The 14,810-nt window shown below is 35.2% G+C and overlaps 1 protein-coding gene across 3 annotated transcripts in view; it reads right to left on the reverse strand.

Annotated features, from left to right (window-relative positions):
• FNIP1 (folliculin interacting protein 1) overlaps positions 1 to 14,810 on the reverse strand; it is a 160,896-nt gene that overhangs the window by 31,277 nt on the left and 114,809 nt on the right. For all 3 annotated transcript variants that reach the window (XM_044917080.1, XM_021701872.1, XM_021701870.1), the window contains 3 exons: positions 14,088 to 14,223; positions 11,563 to 11,764; positions 7,593 to 7,678 (listed from right to left, as the gene is read on the reverse strand). In XM_044917080.1, the coding sequence (XP_044773015.1) occupies positions 7,593 to 7,678; positions 11,563 to 11,764; positions 14,088 to 14,223 (424 nt within the window). The remainder of the gene's footprint in view (positions 1 to 7,592; positions 7,679 to 11,562; positions 11,765 to 14,087; positions 14,224 to 14,810) is intronic.

Genomic DNA, 14,810 nt, shown 5'->3' on the forward strand with positions numbered 1-14,810 from the left:
CAAAAGGAAAGGTACACAATCATACATTTGCAATGATTTTACAACTCATACATATTGTAAATTCTAGGCAATATTAAAATTCTAAAGCTAGGCCATATAGATTACCTAATAACATACCAATTAACTCACAGGTATTCTACTAGGAATGAATTTTCTGACAATATTTACTATTCTGGTAACCTCAGCTGGATCTGTAATGACAGTTTCCTCAGACCTCAAATAGAGACTCCTGGCCTTTTTCCACAAAGCTTGTGATTGCAGAGAAGAAACTATCAACCCAATAATGTAAAAGTAACAGTTCCAAGTGCATGGGCAAAGATTCACTGCTTTGTAACACTGCAAAATGTGAAACTCAAAAAGAATATTGCAGGATTCTTTTAGGCGTATAGGCAAAAAGAATTGTTCAAACATATATTTGTAATAATTCCAGTCTAAAGTCAACTGAACAATTTGAATAAAATAAAAAATTTTTAAAATTATTAACAAAATACCCGATCATTCATAGCACATTTCTTTTAAAGTTATATTATCCACTTGAGGAAAAGCAAAACTCTTAAGAATCTTTGGTTGAACTTTCAAGCACACTACAGATTAAATTTAGAAATTGAAAAGATCAAAACTTTTCATACTTCTCAAAAACCACTTATATCCATGACAAAGGCGTATTTTATAGGTTTCTCAAAGAGAAATCACTGTAGAATTCTTTTTCTGAGTCATGCAATTAAAGTAAAATTTCCTAGCAATGTAAATACAGATGAACTGGGCTACAAGGGAATGTATGAAGAGCAAAGCTGTCATAAACCATGAGAAATACATAAATAACCATTGTACCCAGTTATAATAATGTTTTAACTTACTATGGTATTAGGTGCATCATGTCTTGGTTTCAATAAAACATAAGAACTTCTCCCACTGCATACAATCTCTCTCAATTTCTAAGCCCAGAAACTCATTATTTCAAAGTAAAATTATTCTCAAATGCTAACTCTGACATCCTCTCTCAGGGCTGGACAGCCACAACTGTACAATGCAGGATACCTAGCATTGTAGCAGTACAGGTTTGGTAATTTTTCTCCTTGAAAACAGTTTAAGCTAGTAATTCCCAAACAGACTGTGAAGTAAAAATGCTAGGCTCTAGACCTACTGATCTGAACTCTAGGAGTTTGGGGAACAGTTTTCGTTATGTTTGCCTAGTTATTAGCTCAGCACTATATTTTTCTTTTTGTGGTATTTAATGTAATTTAACTTCCAAACAAAATCAATTTGAGTTTTAACTAAATGGAAGTTTTGCAATTCTATTTCAATTCAGTGTGTTCTTACATAAAAATATTGATTAAAAAATATCTGAACTTCCAATTCCAGCTGACATGTAAAGAGCCTGGAAGTCATCACTTTAATCCTCAAAAGAAAAAGGCTGAACAAATTGAAAATCAATGCCTTTTCTTAGCTACATCACAGAACTGAGGTCAGAGGATAAATTATCACCCTGAAAACTAAACAAGAATCATAGCTAAGACCACCTTTCCTGAAGCAGATGCTTCTACGGCCAATAATTGGTAGGAATACTTAAACAGTGACTGACTAAATGGTGGCACAATGAATATGAACTACCACGGAATGATTAAAAAACTCCTTGGGTACCAGTCTTAGGGATACTGCCACACTTTCAGGGAGTACCATCAGATTTCCATGATGAGGATCAAAGAAACATCCTTCTGTGTTTCAGAGAGGGAGGAAGTGTAACAATTTTTAAGTGCACCTAGGCATTCTCCAAAACAAACATCTGCCCTCCAAGAGTCCAACTATACCAGCCTTATCTGACCTAAGAAATAGGCAATTAGACAACTTCAGTTGCTACTAGCCTTCCTCACTCATCTATGAGGAGCAAAAAAAGACTAAGAAACACTTCTGAAGGTCAAAACCCAGGAATTCAAGCTCACTAAAAAGAACTAAGATTTAGTCACAAGATTATAGAACACTTCCTCCCCCATTCCCAACACCTCACCACCAGACCATTTCAACAAAAAACTGCTAAAAGACAATAAAACACAGTCTGAAGAGACAAAGCATCAGAATCAAACTCAGATGTAAGACACAGACTTGTTATTATCAGATAGGGAAATGAAAATAACTATGATTGTTATGTAAATGGCTCTAATGAATAAAGTAGATAACATGTAAAACCATATAAGCAATGTGAGCAAAGAGATGGAAACTCTCAGAAAGACTCAAAAGAGAGAATGCTGGACATCAAAAATACTGTAAAAGGAATGAAATATGTCCTTCATGGGCTTATCAGCAGACAGAACACAGCTGAGGGAATAATCAGTGAGCTCAAAGATCAGTGGGAATTTCCCAAATAAAAAAGCAAAGAGAATAAAGGATGAAAAAAATTGGAAAAGAGTATCAAAGAACTGTGGGAAAATTACAATTTCCCATATTTATAATGGAAATACCAAATGAGTAACAGAGGAAAGAAACAGATGAAGTATATGATAATGGCTGAAAATTTTGAACAATTAATAAGAGCAAACAAACCAAAGATACAAGAAGCCTATAAGGTACCAACCAAGATAAATACCAAAAAATCTACAACTACACACATCATATTCACACCAGAACAGAAAACAAGAGACAAAAACAAAATATGAAGCCAGAACACAAAAAACACCTTAACTATACAGGAATAATAATAAAAATCACATCAGATTTCTTTTCAGACATCATGCAAGCCAAACAGAGCAGAGGGAAATATTAAAGAATCAAATTGGATCTGACATTCACAGAATACTTCATCCAAGAACAGAATATGCATTCTTCTCAAGTGTACATGGAACATTCAACCAAAATAAACCACATTCTAGGCCATGAACACACCTTAACAAATTTAAAAGAAATCTGTAGAAATCATACAGTATATGCTTTTAGACCACAACGGAATTAAACTAGAAATCAGTAAGAGAAAGACAGGTGGAAAATCCCAAAATGCTTTGCGATTTAACAACACATTTCTAAACGGCACATGGGTCAAAGAAAAAAATCGCAAGAGAAATTAAAAAATATTTTGAACTACAAGGCACCTGGGTGGCTCAGTGGGTCGAGCCTCCGCCTTCGGCTCAGGTCATGATCCCGGGGTCCTGGGATCGAGCCCCGCATCGGGCTCCCTGCTTGGCGGGAAGCCTGCTTCTCCCTCTCCCACTCCCCCTGCTTGTGTTCCCTCTCTCCGTCAAATAAATAAAATCTTTAAAAAAATAAAATAAAATATTTTGAAAAGAAAATCAATTTAACAAAATTCGTGGTATGTAACAAAAGCAGTGCATAAAGGAAAATCTATAGCATTGAAGGCATATATCAAAGAAGAAGAAACATCTGAAAGCAATAATCTCAGCTTTAATTTTGGGAAACTAGAGAAAGATGAGCAACACAAAACTAAAGCAAGTAGAAGAAAAAAAATATTAAAAATTAGATCAGGAATCACTGAAATTGAAAACAGAATACCAGAATACCAACCAATTAAAAGTCAAAAAAGTTAAACCTAGTTCTTTGAAAAGATAAATAAAAGTGATAAACTTCTACATAACATAACCAAGAAAAAAGAGAAATGACACAAATTACTGATACAAGAAATGAAAGATGGGTCATCACTACTAATTGATGAACAATTACAGGATAATTAAGCAAAAATGAACTCTACGCCCACCAATTTATTGACTGGAATGGACCCTGAGAGACCTAGAAGTACCAAAAATTATGTAAGATAGAGATAACCTGAAGAGTCCTATACTGATTAAAGAAATTAAATCAGTAATCAGTAACTCTCACCAAACTAGGAATAAAGAAGACTTTTTTTTTTAAGACTTTATTTATTTACTTTAGGGAGAGAGACCACAGAGCAAGAGGGAGAAGCAGACCCCTGCTGAGCAGGGAGCCTGACACCTGGCTCAATCCCAATATCCTGGGATCACGACCCAGGCCAAAGGCAAATGCTTAACTAACTGAGCCAGCCACCCAGGTGCCCTAAAGGAAACTTCTTTAACTTGATAAAGATTATCTGCAACAAGTTACAATTAACACCATGCTTAATTGTGAGGAACTTGAAGCTTTCCCACTAAAATATGGTACAAGGGAAGGCGCCTGGGTGGCTCAGTTGGTTGAAAGCTGTACTCTTGATTTCAGCTCAGGTCACAGTCTCAGGGTTGTGAGATCAGCCCCATGTTGGTAGGCTCTGTGCTGGGCATAGAGACTACTTAAGATTATCTCCCTCCCTCTGTACCCCCTGCCCCCGCCCCGGACTGCTCATGCACTATTAAAAAAGAAAAAACCAACACCCAAAACCCTGAGGAATTAATAAGTGATTACAGCAAGGTCACAGCTAAGGTTACTAAAAACGTCAGGGACAATGTGGATGGACCTAGAGAGTGTTATGCTAAGTGAAACAAATCAGAAAAATACAAATATTACATGATTTCACTTATAGGTAGAATCTAAAAAACAAAGTAAATGAACAAACAGAAACAAACTCATAAACAGAGAATAAGCTGGTGGTTGCCACAGGGGATGGTGTGGGGAGATGGGTGAAATAGGTGAAGGGATTAAGAAGTGCCAATTTAAAGTTATAAAATAAAAAAGTCACAAAGATGAAAAGTACAGCATAGGAGTATAGCCAATATTGTTAATAACACTGATGGTGACTATACTTACCATGATGAACACTGAGTAATGTGTAGAACTGTCAAATCATGTTGTACACATGAAACTAATAGAACACTGTATGTCAACTACACTTCAAAAAAATATACACATATATACAAAAGTTCATTGCTTTCTTATATGCCAGCAATGAACAGTTGAAATTTGAAATTATAAACACAATATCATTTATGCTAACATCAAAAAACATATTTAGGTATTAATATTAGGTATTAATATTTAGGTATTTAGGAAATATTTGGGTATTAATCTTTATTTAGGTATTAGGTCTTATTTAGGTATTAATCTTTAAATATTTAGGTATTTAGGTATTAATCTTTAAAAATGTACAAGATCTGGGGCGCCTGTTTGGCTCAGTCGGTTAAGCGTCCAATTCTTGATTTTGGCTCGGGTCATGAGACCAAGCCCTGTGTCAGGCTAGGCACTGGGCGTGGAGCCTGCTTAAGATTCTCTCTTTTCCTCTGCCCCTCTCCCCTACCCACCAAAAGTACAAGATCTATAGGAAAAAACACATTAAAAACTCTGATTTAAGGAATCAAAGAATATCTAAATAAATGGAGAGACATTCCATCTTCATGGATAGGAAGACTCACTATTGCTAAAATGCCAAATTTTCCCAGTATGATCTAGATATTCAATACAATCTCAATCAAAATCACAGCAAGTTATTTTGCGGATATCAACAAACTGATTCTAAAGTTTATATGAAGAGGCAAAAGACCCAGAATAACCAAAATAACATTGAAGGGGAAGAACAAAGTGGAGGGCTCATATTACCTAACTTTAAGAATTACTATAGGGGGGGCGCCTGGGTGGCTCAGATGGTTAAGCGTCTGCCTTCGGCTCAGGTCATGATCCCGGGGTCCTGGGATCGAGTCCCGCATCGGGCTCCCTGCTAGGCAGGGAGCCTGCTTCTCTCCCTCTGCCTCTGCCTCTCTCTCTCTGACTTTCATGAATAAATAAAAAAAAAAAAAAAAAAAGAATTACTATAGGGGTGTGCCTGGGCAGCGCAAACGGTTTAGTGTCTGACTCTTGATTTCTGCTCAGGTCATGATCTCAGGGTGGTGAGACGGACCCCGTGTCCAGCTTGGGGCTCAGTGCAGAGTCTGCTTGAGATTCTCTCAATCCCTCTCCCTGTGCCCCTCCCCATGATTGTGTGTGCATGCAGAGCACATGCGCACTCTCTCTTTAAAATAAATAAATAAATAAATAAATAAATAAATAAATAAATAAAATCTTTTTTAAATATTGTTCTAAATTCCATCTAGAAATGCTGAGGGAATATATTTTTATTTTCCATATACTTCATCTACAAAAAACATTCATTATAATGTTTTAATTATAAACAGCACCTGAAATGCAGCAATCTGAATTCTTAAGGTATAGGTATGAACAAATAAAATTATGAATAATTCTACATATAATTCGTAAGGAGGAAAGATGCCAATGAACTAAAGAAACACATTGATTAAAAATATTATATTACTGAATTAGTGTTCACTGTATATAGTTTTCAGTGTTCCAAGATGAAAAAGTTCTAGAGTTTTGTTACACATACTTAACACTATTGAACTATACACTTAAAAATGGTTAAGACATCAAATTTAATGTTATGTGGTTTTTTAAAACTATAAAAAAATTTTAATACTTTATTACAGTATTTGTTAGCATGCTTCATTCAATAACTTAGGAAAGGCCTGAAGTTAATATGCTAAAACATAAAAATAGCAGAAACATCAGCTTCCATATAATTTTCATTTGTGCAAATTATTTCCTTCAAAGACAAAAAAAAGAAAGAATAGAGGTTGAAATTGATTTGTTTTTCTTCACATTTCCCCTCATCACTGAGTTTACTGAACAAAAATGGAAGATTTTTAAGCTTACTTTTAATGCCTTTTATCCTAAAAATTACAGTAAATAAAAGATGAATGACTAGTAAATTTTATCCTTCTCAATAACTGAGTCTAGTGGATGGTTATTACACGATAGCCATAAAGTAAACTTCTTCCATTTAAGTAAGTTAAAAACATGATAAAACACTCCATATTGGTTAGGTTATTTTTACCATGCAATTTCCACTTAATGCTTTTCTATAACCCAATTTCAAAAATTATACAGAACACTGTTGAGGCAATGAAGTCTCTGCTTTTGAGAGAAGTTAAAAAAAAAAGACACCAGATTTATTTTCACGGTGGTTTATTCTAACACAGTATGAGAAAAATGAAAAATAAAAAAGAAGCAAAGTTGAAAACAAACGTAGGTTTTCCCTTACTATCAAATTTACTAAATACACCACTCATTAGTCATCTCCATTAACAAAAGATGTGTGTATGTTGGTGTGTGTGTGAGTGTCTGGATGTGTATGACACGCCTAAAGTTTCACCATAACAATCCTGAAATAGCACAAGCTAAAACAGGCTCTCACTTCAAAATGTAATAGTCCATTTAAATCAACAATCTAGAAGATCCCTGTTCCAATATGGGACCACAGAGTCGTTAATGAACAAATGCAGAGCCAGTTTTCCTAAAAATGAGATACATAAACTACTGGTAATAATAAACCTTAAGTGGTACACTTAACCCAGGAGAGAGGACAAAGCATGTTTCTGGGGAACAAGGGTCTCCTCTAGTCATATTTGCTTCTATAATGGTTTGGTACTAAAAACCATACCACTGATGAATCTCAAATGTGCTTGAATCCCTAGAACATTTGATATTTAATAACAGAAGCCAGTGGCCTAGTGAATTATACCCTCTTTGGTCCATGAGACCAAGAAATTTAAAGAATTAAATTTTATTAGAATAAGCTAAAGAAAATAAATAAATCTTCCTGTGTACACTGCTAGACAACTCTAAATTATGAAAAGCTGGAGAATATGTACCTGAATTCATTTAAGGCATCAACTATTCGATTATATGCCAAACTCCTCTGACTGGCATCCGCTGATCTCCGGCTCATTTTCATAGCCTTGGAAGCAATCAAATAGTTAATTCTTACACTGATCACAGGCAAACAATGGGAGGAAAAAAAAGTGAAAGACAAAATCACTTATTTCCACAACACTCTACCATCACGTAAAGAAGGCACATACATTTATAGTGGCTTTCTTTTTTGCATCTTTGATCATTAACAATTACAACAAAATTCAAAATTTTCAAATGTTAAATCTCTTATTGTACCTGTCAAATGGCAGAATATCAACACACACACAAAAAAACTGATGTTGACATAAAACTACTTTTTTTTTTAACTACAGAGCAAGATACAACGATACCTCAGTAACAAAAGCTCATGGCTTCCTCTAGTATTTTCACAGATAATGGCTTGTTAAGTAAACATTTTTAAAAATCTAAAACATCAGGATTCTACTGAAAGATATCTCAAGTTATTAATAATATTTGCTCTCTTAAAAACATATTTAGCCAAGGTTGAGAGGCCTTGCTTTAGGTGGACAAAAAGTGGATCACGATTAGGATATGAATGTCAAAAAGAACTATGTAATTGTTTAGACATTTTAAAGAGAATGGATTTCTGCATTATTTAGGTAATCAAAAATCAATTTAAAAAAATTTAAACATATATTTCAGAGGTCAGACTACTTTAAGACCAGAAATCATGTTCATGTACACCCAAAAGCTTCAGAAGGTAAATGTGAAACTTTGTTTTTACAAACTGTTGAGATTCCCATTTTTTAAAAAAAAGTGAATATTCTTTAGCTAGAATTGAACACTATTCTTAACTTTACCAGCAGTAAAAATTTAAAATTACAGTATAGATCTCAAAAGCACAAACTTCAAAATAGTTCCCAAGGTACCCAGAAACAAAATCCATATATTTTCATTTAAAAAAACAAAACAAAACAATAAGTGATACTGTCAAAACTGGCCCTAAAAGAAAACTTCTTTGGATGGTCCAGTGTTTACTATATTCTATCGATAATTAACAGCTATAGAACTTTTAAAATTAAGTTCTGTTTATTTATATAAAGGTATTCATTCATTAAGCTTTATCTTTCAGCTATAATAAGAAATGAGATGTTAAACTTGTTGAACAAATATCGAAACAACTGTAAGGTACTGCAATGTACGCTTTCCAATTATAAAATGGTCAAAGCATTAAAACATTTAAAAAGTAATCTTTACTGAGTTCTATATTGCCTGAATATTTCAAATTTTATGCAAAACTTGAACCAATTCTCCCAGTAACTCAAAACGTCAGTTCAGCCGCAGCTAAATATTGTGTATTCACTTTGGCAACATCAGATTTTTTACAAAAAGGGACAGCCGCCAACTGAAGAAAATGTCACCAAGGTCTAACTTCTGAAAGCCTAAGTGAAAATGGCCTTTACTCATTTGTTCAAATAAAGATGCATTGCTAATGATCTATTTGTCCTTTGGCGGATTTAATGTGAATAACAAACATCAATGTATTCTCTAGAGGCAAATGAGCCTCAGTCACTGCTGGGCTACTGAAATGCATCCTCTGCTTTCTAGACCTTTCTAACTGGTCTTCCTCTCTCTAGCCTCTTATTCTAAGCTCTTAAAAAACATACTGCTAAATGAATCTTCCTAAAGCACAATTTGGAGACAGCTTTAGTAACAAAGTCAAAACTTCTGGCTAGCATTCTAGATTCTTTGTGGTCTGGCTCCCATTAATTCTGCCAGCCATACCATCCACTACCCCTCTTCTATCCTTTCCCTTCCACATACTGTCAATGGGATTAAGAATTTAGTTATACCCACTGATTCATTACTTTAACTTCCTGGGAATCTCTTCTTAAAAATAATATGGAAACTTCACCACGATGTTAATTACAGTGTAGCTATAATTGTGAAAAAGTAGAAATGACCTAATAGAAAAACTGTTACTTAACTTGAGGAAATCCTCTCAAATATATTTAAGAACACTTTACAATGACATGAGAAGTGTATATGTTACAATGATGAGTTTTTAAAAATAGGCCACATCATTAAATATGGACACAGAACAATCCCAATGAAGTAAAAAAAAACAATATACATAGAAAAGGCCTGGGAAGGCTTTCAGCAAAATGTTACAGAGTTATTTTTGGGTGGCAATTTTCTTGCTATTTAGCTACAACCAATTTTCAAAGCTTTATGTTTAAAAAATCTTACATATCCTTTAAGATGCAGTCCAGATGAAACATCTTCTCAATACGAAGTCATTTCCTATGAACAACTTTGCTTGTCTTTCTTTTTTATTCTTATGTCCTATCTTGTATTCACCATCTTCTTACTTGTATATAAATTTATTATATACACTATCAGCAGCATGAGACACAACTGATCACTCCTACCTTCTTAAAACATTCCATTCATTTGGCTCCCCTCAAAAAAGTATTCTATCTTGTTTTTCCTATTACTTGAATGGCCAATCCCACTTCCTTCTGTGGTTCTTTCTCAACTCTTCAAATTTTAACTGCTGAAATACTCCACAAATCAAGCCTAGGATCTCCTCTCCTTTCTTCTATCCCTCAGTTTCATGGCTTTAAATACCATCAATACATTGTTGACTAGCTAGCCTGGACCTTTCCCCTAAACTCTAGACTCATATAACCACTTAGATGTCCAAGAGGCATTTCAAACACCTGACTTTCCTCCACCCAACCTGTCCCATTTTAGTACTGGCAACTCCATCCTTCTTACTGCTCAAGTGAAAAATCTCAAGCCAACCTGTACTGTTCTCTTTCTCGTATACCCCAATTCAGTTCATCAACTAGTCTCATTAGCTCTATTTTCAAAACATATCCAGAATCCAACCACTGCTCATCAATTCTAACTAAATTGGTTTGAGTATCCACCATCTCTCAATGGATCACTGCAACAGCCTCCTGATTGGTTCCCACAGCATCCACCTTTGCCTCTAGAAATCTATTCTTCACAAGCAATAAGAGTGATCCTCATAAATAATGTCATTCCTCTGCGTGAAACTCTCCAATGATTTCCTGTCTTTCTTAAGGGTAAATGCCAGTGCTCTTACAATGGTATCCTAGAAGTCCCTACATAATCTGAAGTTTCTTCTAAACCAGCCACTTTGGCCTCCTTACTTTGCTCAAGCATCAGGGTTATTCCTGACACAGTCCTTTGCCCTGCCTGGAAAATTCTTCCCTCAGATAATTGTACCTCACTTCTTCCATATCTCTGGATCAAATGTCATTTTATCAGGAGCCTTCATGACCAGCCAACAAAAATTAGAAGAACTCCATCCAGCATTCCTTATAAACCTGTTTTATTTTTCTCCACAGCATTTATCATCAAAAATCATATATTTGGGGCACCTGGATGGCTTAATTGGTTAAGTGTCTGACTCTTGATTTTGGCTCAGGTCATGATCTCAGGGTCATAAGATAGAGCCCTGCATCGGGCTCTGTGCTGGGCATGGAGCCTGCTTAAGATTCTCTCTCTCCCTCTTCCTCTGCCCTTCTCCCTGCTTGTACATGCATGCTCTCTCTCTCTCTCTCTCAAAAAAAAAAAAAAATTTATAATAATAATAAAATTTAAAACATATATATTCATTTGTTTGTTTGCTGTCTCATGAGGTCCAGAGTGTTGCTTTTTTCCCACATTATCTTCAGTTGCTAGTGCTTGCCACATTACAGTCCCTCAGACATTTATTGAATGAACAGATGAATGACTTTATAACATTTATTAAGTAGTAAGCTCCTTGAAAAGAGTTGAAGTCTATTTTGCATCTCCAGAGCACTTTGTAGGGTACTTGCACTGTGGCTGTTAATTTTTCTGCCAAGTGAATAAACATAATACTAAACTAGAAAAATAAGATTCAGAGGAAAATAAAGGACATAAACAAACCAACAATATGACTGTGCTCACCTGTTCTATTGCACTCTTTAGTTTGTTCATGTGGCTTTCAAAGAGAGGAAAATGTGAAAAAAAGAACTCATTAAATTTGTTATTTTCATCTTCATCTTTGGATAATGAAAAGATTACCCCAATTGCAATCTTCTTTTTCCTCACAATTCCTGGGTTAGGGCCACAGCTTTCATCTGATAGATTAAAGCTTTCTTCTATAGACCTTAAAAATAAATGTTTTTTCAAATTAAAAAATACAAAAATAATTAAATTCACAATTTAATTCCTTGCTAATTAAATGTAGACTAAAGATCTTTTTCTGTTTTATCAAGTAAATCTAAAAATGCATATCAACTGTTATCTCTTTAAGAAATCTACTGGCTATTCCTTCATGCTCACTTTTTTATAGGAAATTTTAACAGACAGTCAGATTGGGAACATTTTTGTTCAATTAGAAGTCACTAAAAAAGGAGATAACCTCCAAATCATAACCAATCTAAAAAGGCCTGAATTTTTAAGTTTACAGATGAGTCTGATATAATTCACTGTTCTGTGATCTACTTGTGTTTCTCCTTTTGATTCCAGAAATAAAATTTAAAACATCAAGGACTAAAGGGAATAAGTAAAAGGGGAAACAAGAAGCTACATTATCTATAGTTGCTTAACAGACTAAAAAAAAGATCTTTCAAGAATGATTTAACTTGCGTAATTACAAACATGAAAAACTGAAATATCAAAACATGCAGTACATTAATCAAACACCTAAACAGAAGAGTTAAAACTATAAAACTTTTAGAAAAAAATAGGGTAGGGGCGCCTGGGTGGCTCAGTCGGTTGAGCAACTGCCTTCGGCTCAGGTCATGATCCTGGAGTCCCGGGATCGAGTCCTGCATCGGGCTCCCGGCTCAGCGGGGAGCCCGCTTCTCCCTCGGACCCTCCCCCCCCTCATGCTGTTTCTCTCTCGCTCGCTCTCTAATAAATAAAATCTTAAAAAAAAAAAAAGAAAGAAAGAAAAAAATAGGGTAAAAGTTTTATGATATTGAATTTGGCAACGACTTCCTGGATATGACACCCAAAAGTACAGATACCAAAAGAAAAAAGAGATAAACTGGACTACATAAAATTAAAAACTGCTGTGTATCAAAGGACACTGTCAACAGAATGAACAGACTACCCATGGAATGGGAAAAAATACTGCCTAGCATATGTCTGATAAAGGATTAGTATCTAGAATATATAAGGAACTCCTATACCTCAACAACAAAAAAAAAACAAACAACCTAAATAAAAAATGGGCACAACACTTGTATAGACATTTCTCCAAAAGACAGACACATGGCCAAAAAGCACACACACAAAAAATAATATCACTAGCCATTAGTGAAATGCAAATCAAAACCACAATGAGATACTACTTCACACCCACTAGGATGGCTATTATCCAAAAAACAAAAAATGACTATTAGAAAGAATGTGGGGAAATTAGAATTCTTGTGCATTTGTGGTAAGAATGTAAAAATGGAACAGCCACTGTAGAAAACAGTATGGAATTTCTTCAAAAATTTAACCATAGAATTACCCTATCACCCAGCAATTCCACTTCTGGGTATATACCCGAAAAGAATGAAAGGAGGGACTCAAAGAGGGTATTTGTATACCCATGTTCATATTAGCATTATTTGCAAAACCAAAAGGTGGAAGCAATCCAATTAGCAATAATCGCACCTTGGATAAGCTCCATTGGCTACTCTGCTGTCACTGTGCAAAGCTAGGTGGAAGCAAACCAAATGTCCATCAACAGATAAGTGGATAAATAAAATGTGATACATACATACAATGGAATGTTAATCAGCCCTAAAAAGGGATAAAATCCTGATACATGCAACAACATGGGTGAACCTTGAAGACATGCTAAGTGAAATAAGCTACACATAAAAGGACAAATATTGTATGATTCCACTTATATGAGGTTTCTAAAGTATTTCTCAAATTCAGAGAGACAAAAAATAATTTTTTGAATGGTAGATGCCAGGAGCCAAGGGTGGGGAGGAATGGGGAGTTACTGTTTAATGCATACAGCTTCAGTCTGGGGAAATAAAAAAGTTCTGGACATGCACAGCGACGATGGTTGCACAACAGTGTGAAGTTACTTATAAAGTCACTGAACTATACACTCATACCGGTTAAAACTACCAATAATTTTTAAAATGTAATACATTTAAAAAGTTTCAAGACTTAAAATACACAAAATATAAGCCCAGGCTCTAAAAAAAAAAAACCATTCAGAATTGTGTTTAAAGAACTATTCAGGGCACCTGGGTGGCTCGGTTGGGTGACTGCCTTCAGCTCAGGTCATAATACTGGAGTCCCAGGATTGAGTCCCAAGTTGGGCTCCCTGCTCAGTGGGGAGTCTGCTTCTCCCTCTGACCCTCCCCCCCTCATGCTCTCTCTCTCTCTCTTTCTCATTCTTTCTCTCAAATAAATAAAATCTTAAAAAAAAATAAGGACCTATTCAATTTTATTATAAAGTGAAGGTTCCAACTTACCATCTAGGAAATACCCCATTCTCCAAACTTGTTGTTTGGCTGCGTCGCCAACGTCGCTGGTAACTGCTGGCACAACTTCGGGTAAGTGAGGAGTTTGGAGAGGGAAATGGTGTAATAAGCAAGCTGCTGAGAGATGCTGACAAGTCAAAATAAAAACAAGTATAACGTAAGCATTTAAAAATACATCAATAATAACTAATCTTTTTTTTAAGATTTTATTTATTTGAGAGAGAGAGATAGCAAGAGAGAGTACAAGCAGGGGGAGGGAAAAAGGGATAGGAGGAAGCAGGCTTTCTGCTGAGCAGGGAGCATGACATGGGGCTCAATCTCAGAACCCTGGGATCGTGACCTGAGCCGAAGGCAGAAGCTTAACCAACTGAGCCACCCAGAGGCCCCAAGATAAATTTCTTTTTAACAAATTTAACAGTAGTGACTCAAATTTTTCATTTTGCTTCATGAGCTTCTAAACTTTCCATTTAAAAAAATAACGTCATTGTTGGAGTGAAGTCCCAGAGGAGAAAAATCATATACTAATAGTGCATTGGCAAGAGACTCTGAGACATTCCCCTTTTTATATTATTACTCCCACCCCTACTTCAGAAGAAAGGGCTAATTTAAAACAAGCATTATCTCTTTGGCCATGAGACTGTCCCCTAGCTTAGCTGAACACTTAGTCCTTAAATTAAAAGAAGTATGATGTGATTCAGGTTTTTAAAATTTAAA

Source organism: Neomonachus schauinslandi, chromosome 7 (genome assembly GCF_002201575.2).
Source record: "Neomonachus schauinslandi chromosome 7, ASM220157v2, whole genome shotgun sequence".
Taxonomy (NCBI): domain Eukaryota; kingdom Metazoa; phylum Chordata; class Mammalia; order Carnivora; family Phocidae; genus Neomonachus; species Neomonachus schauinslandi.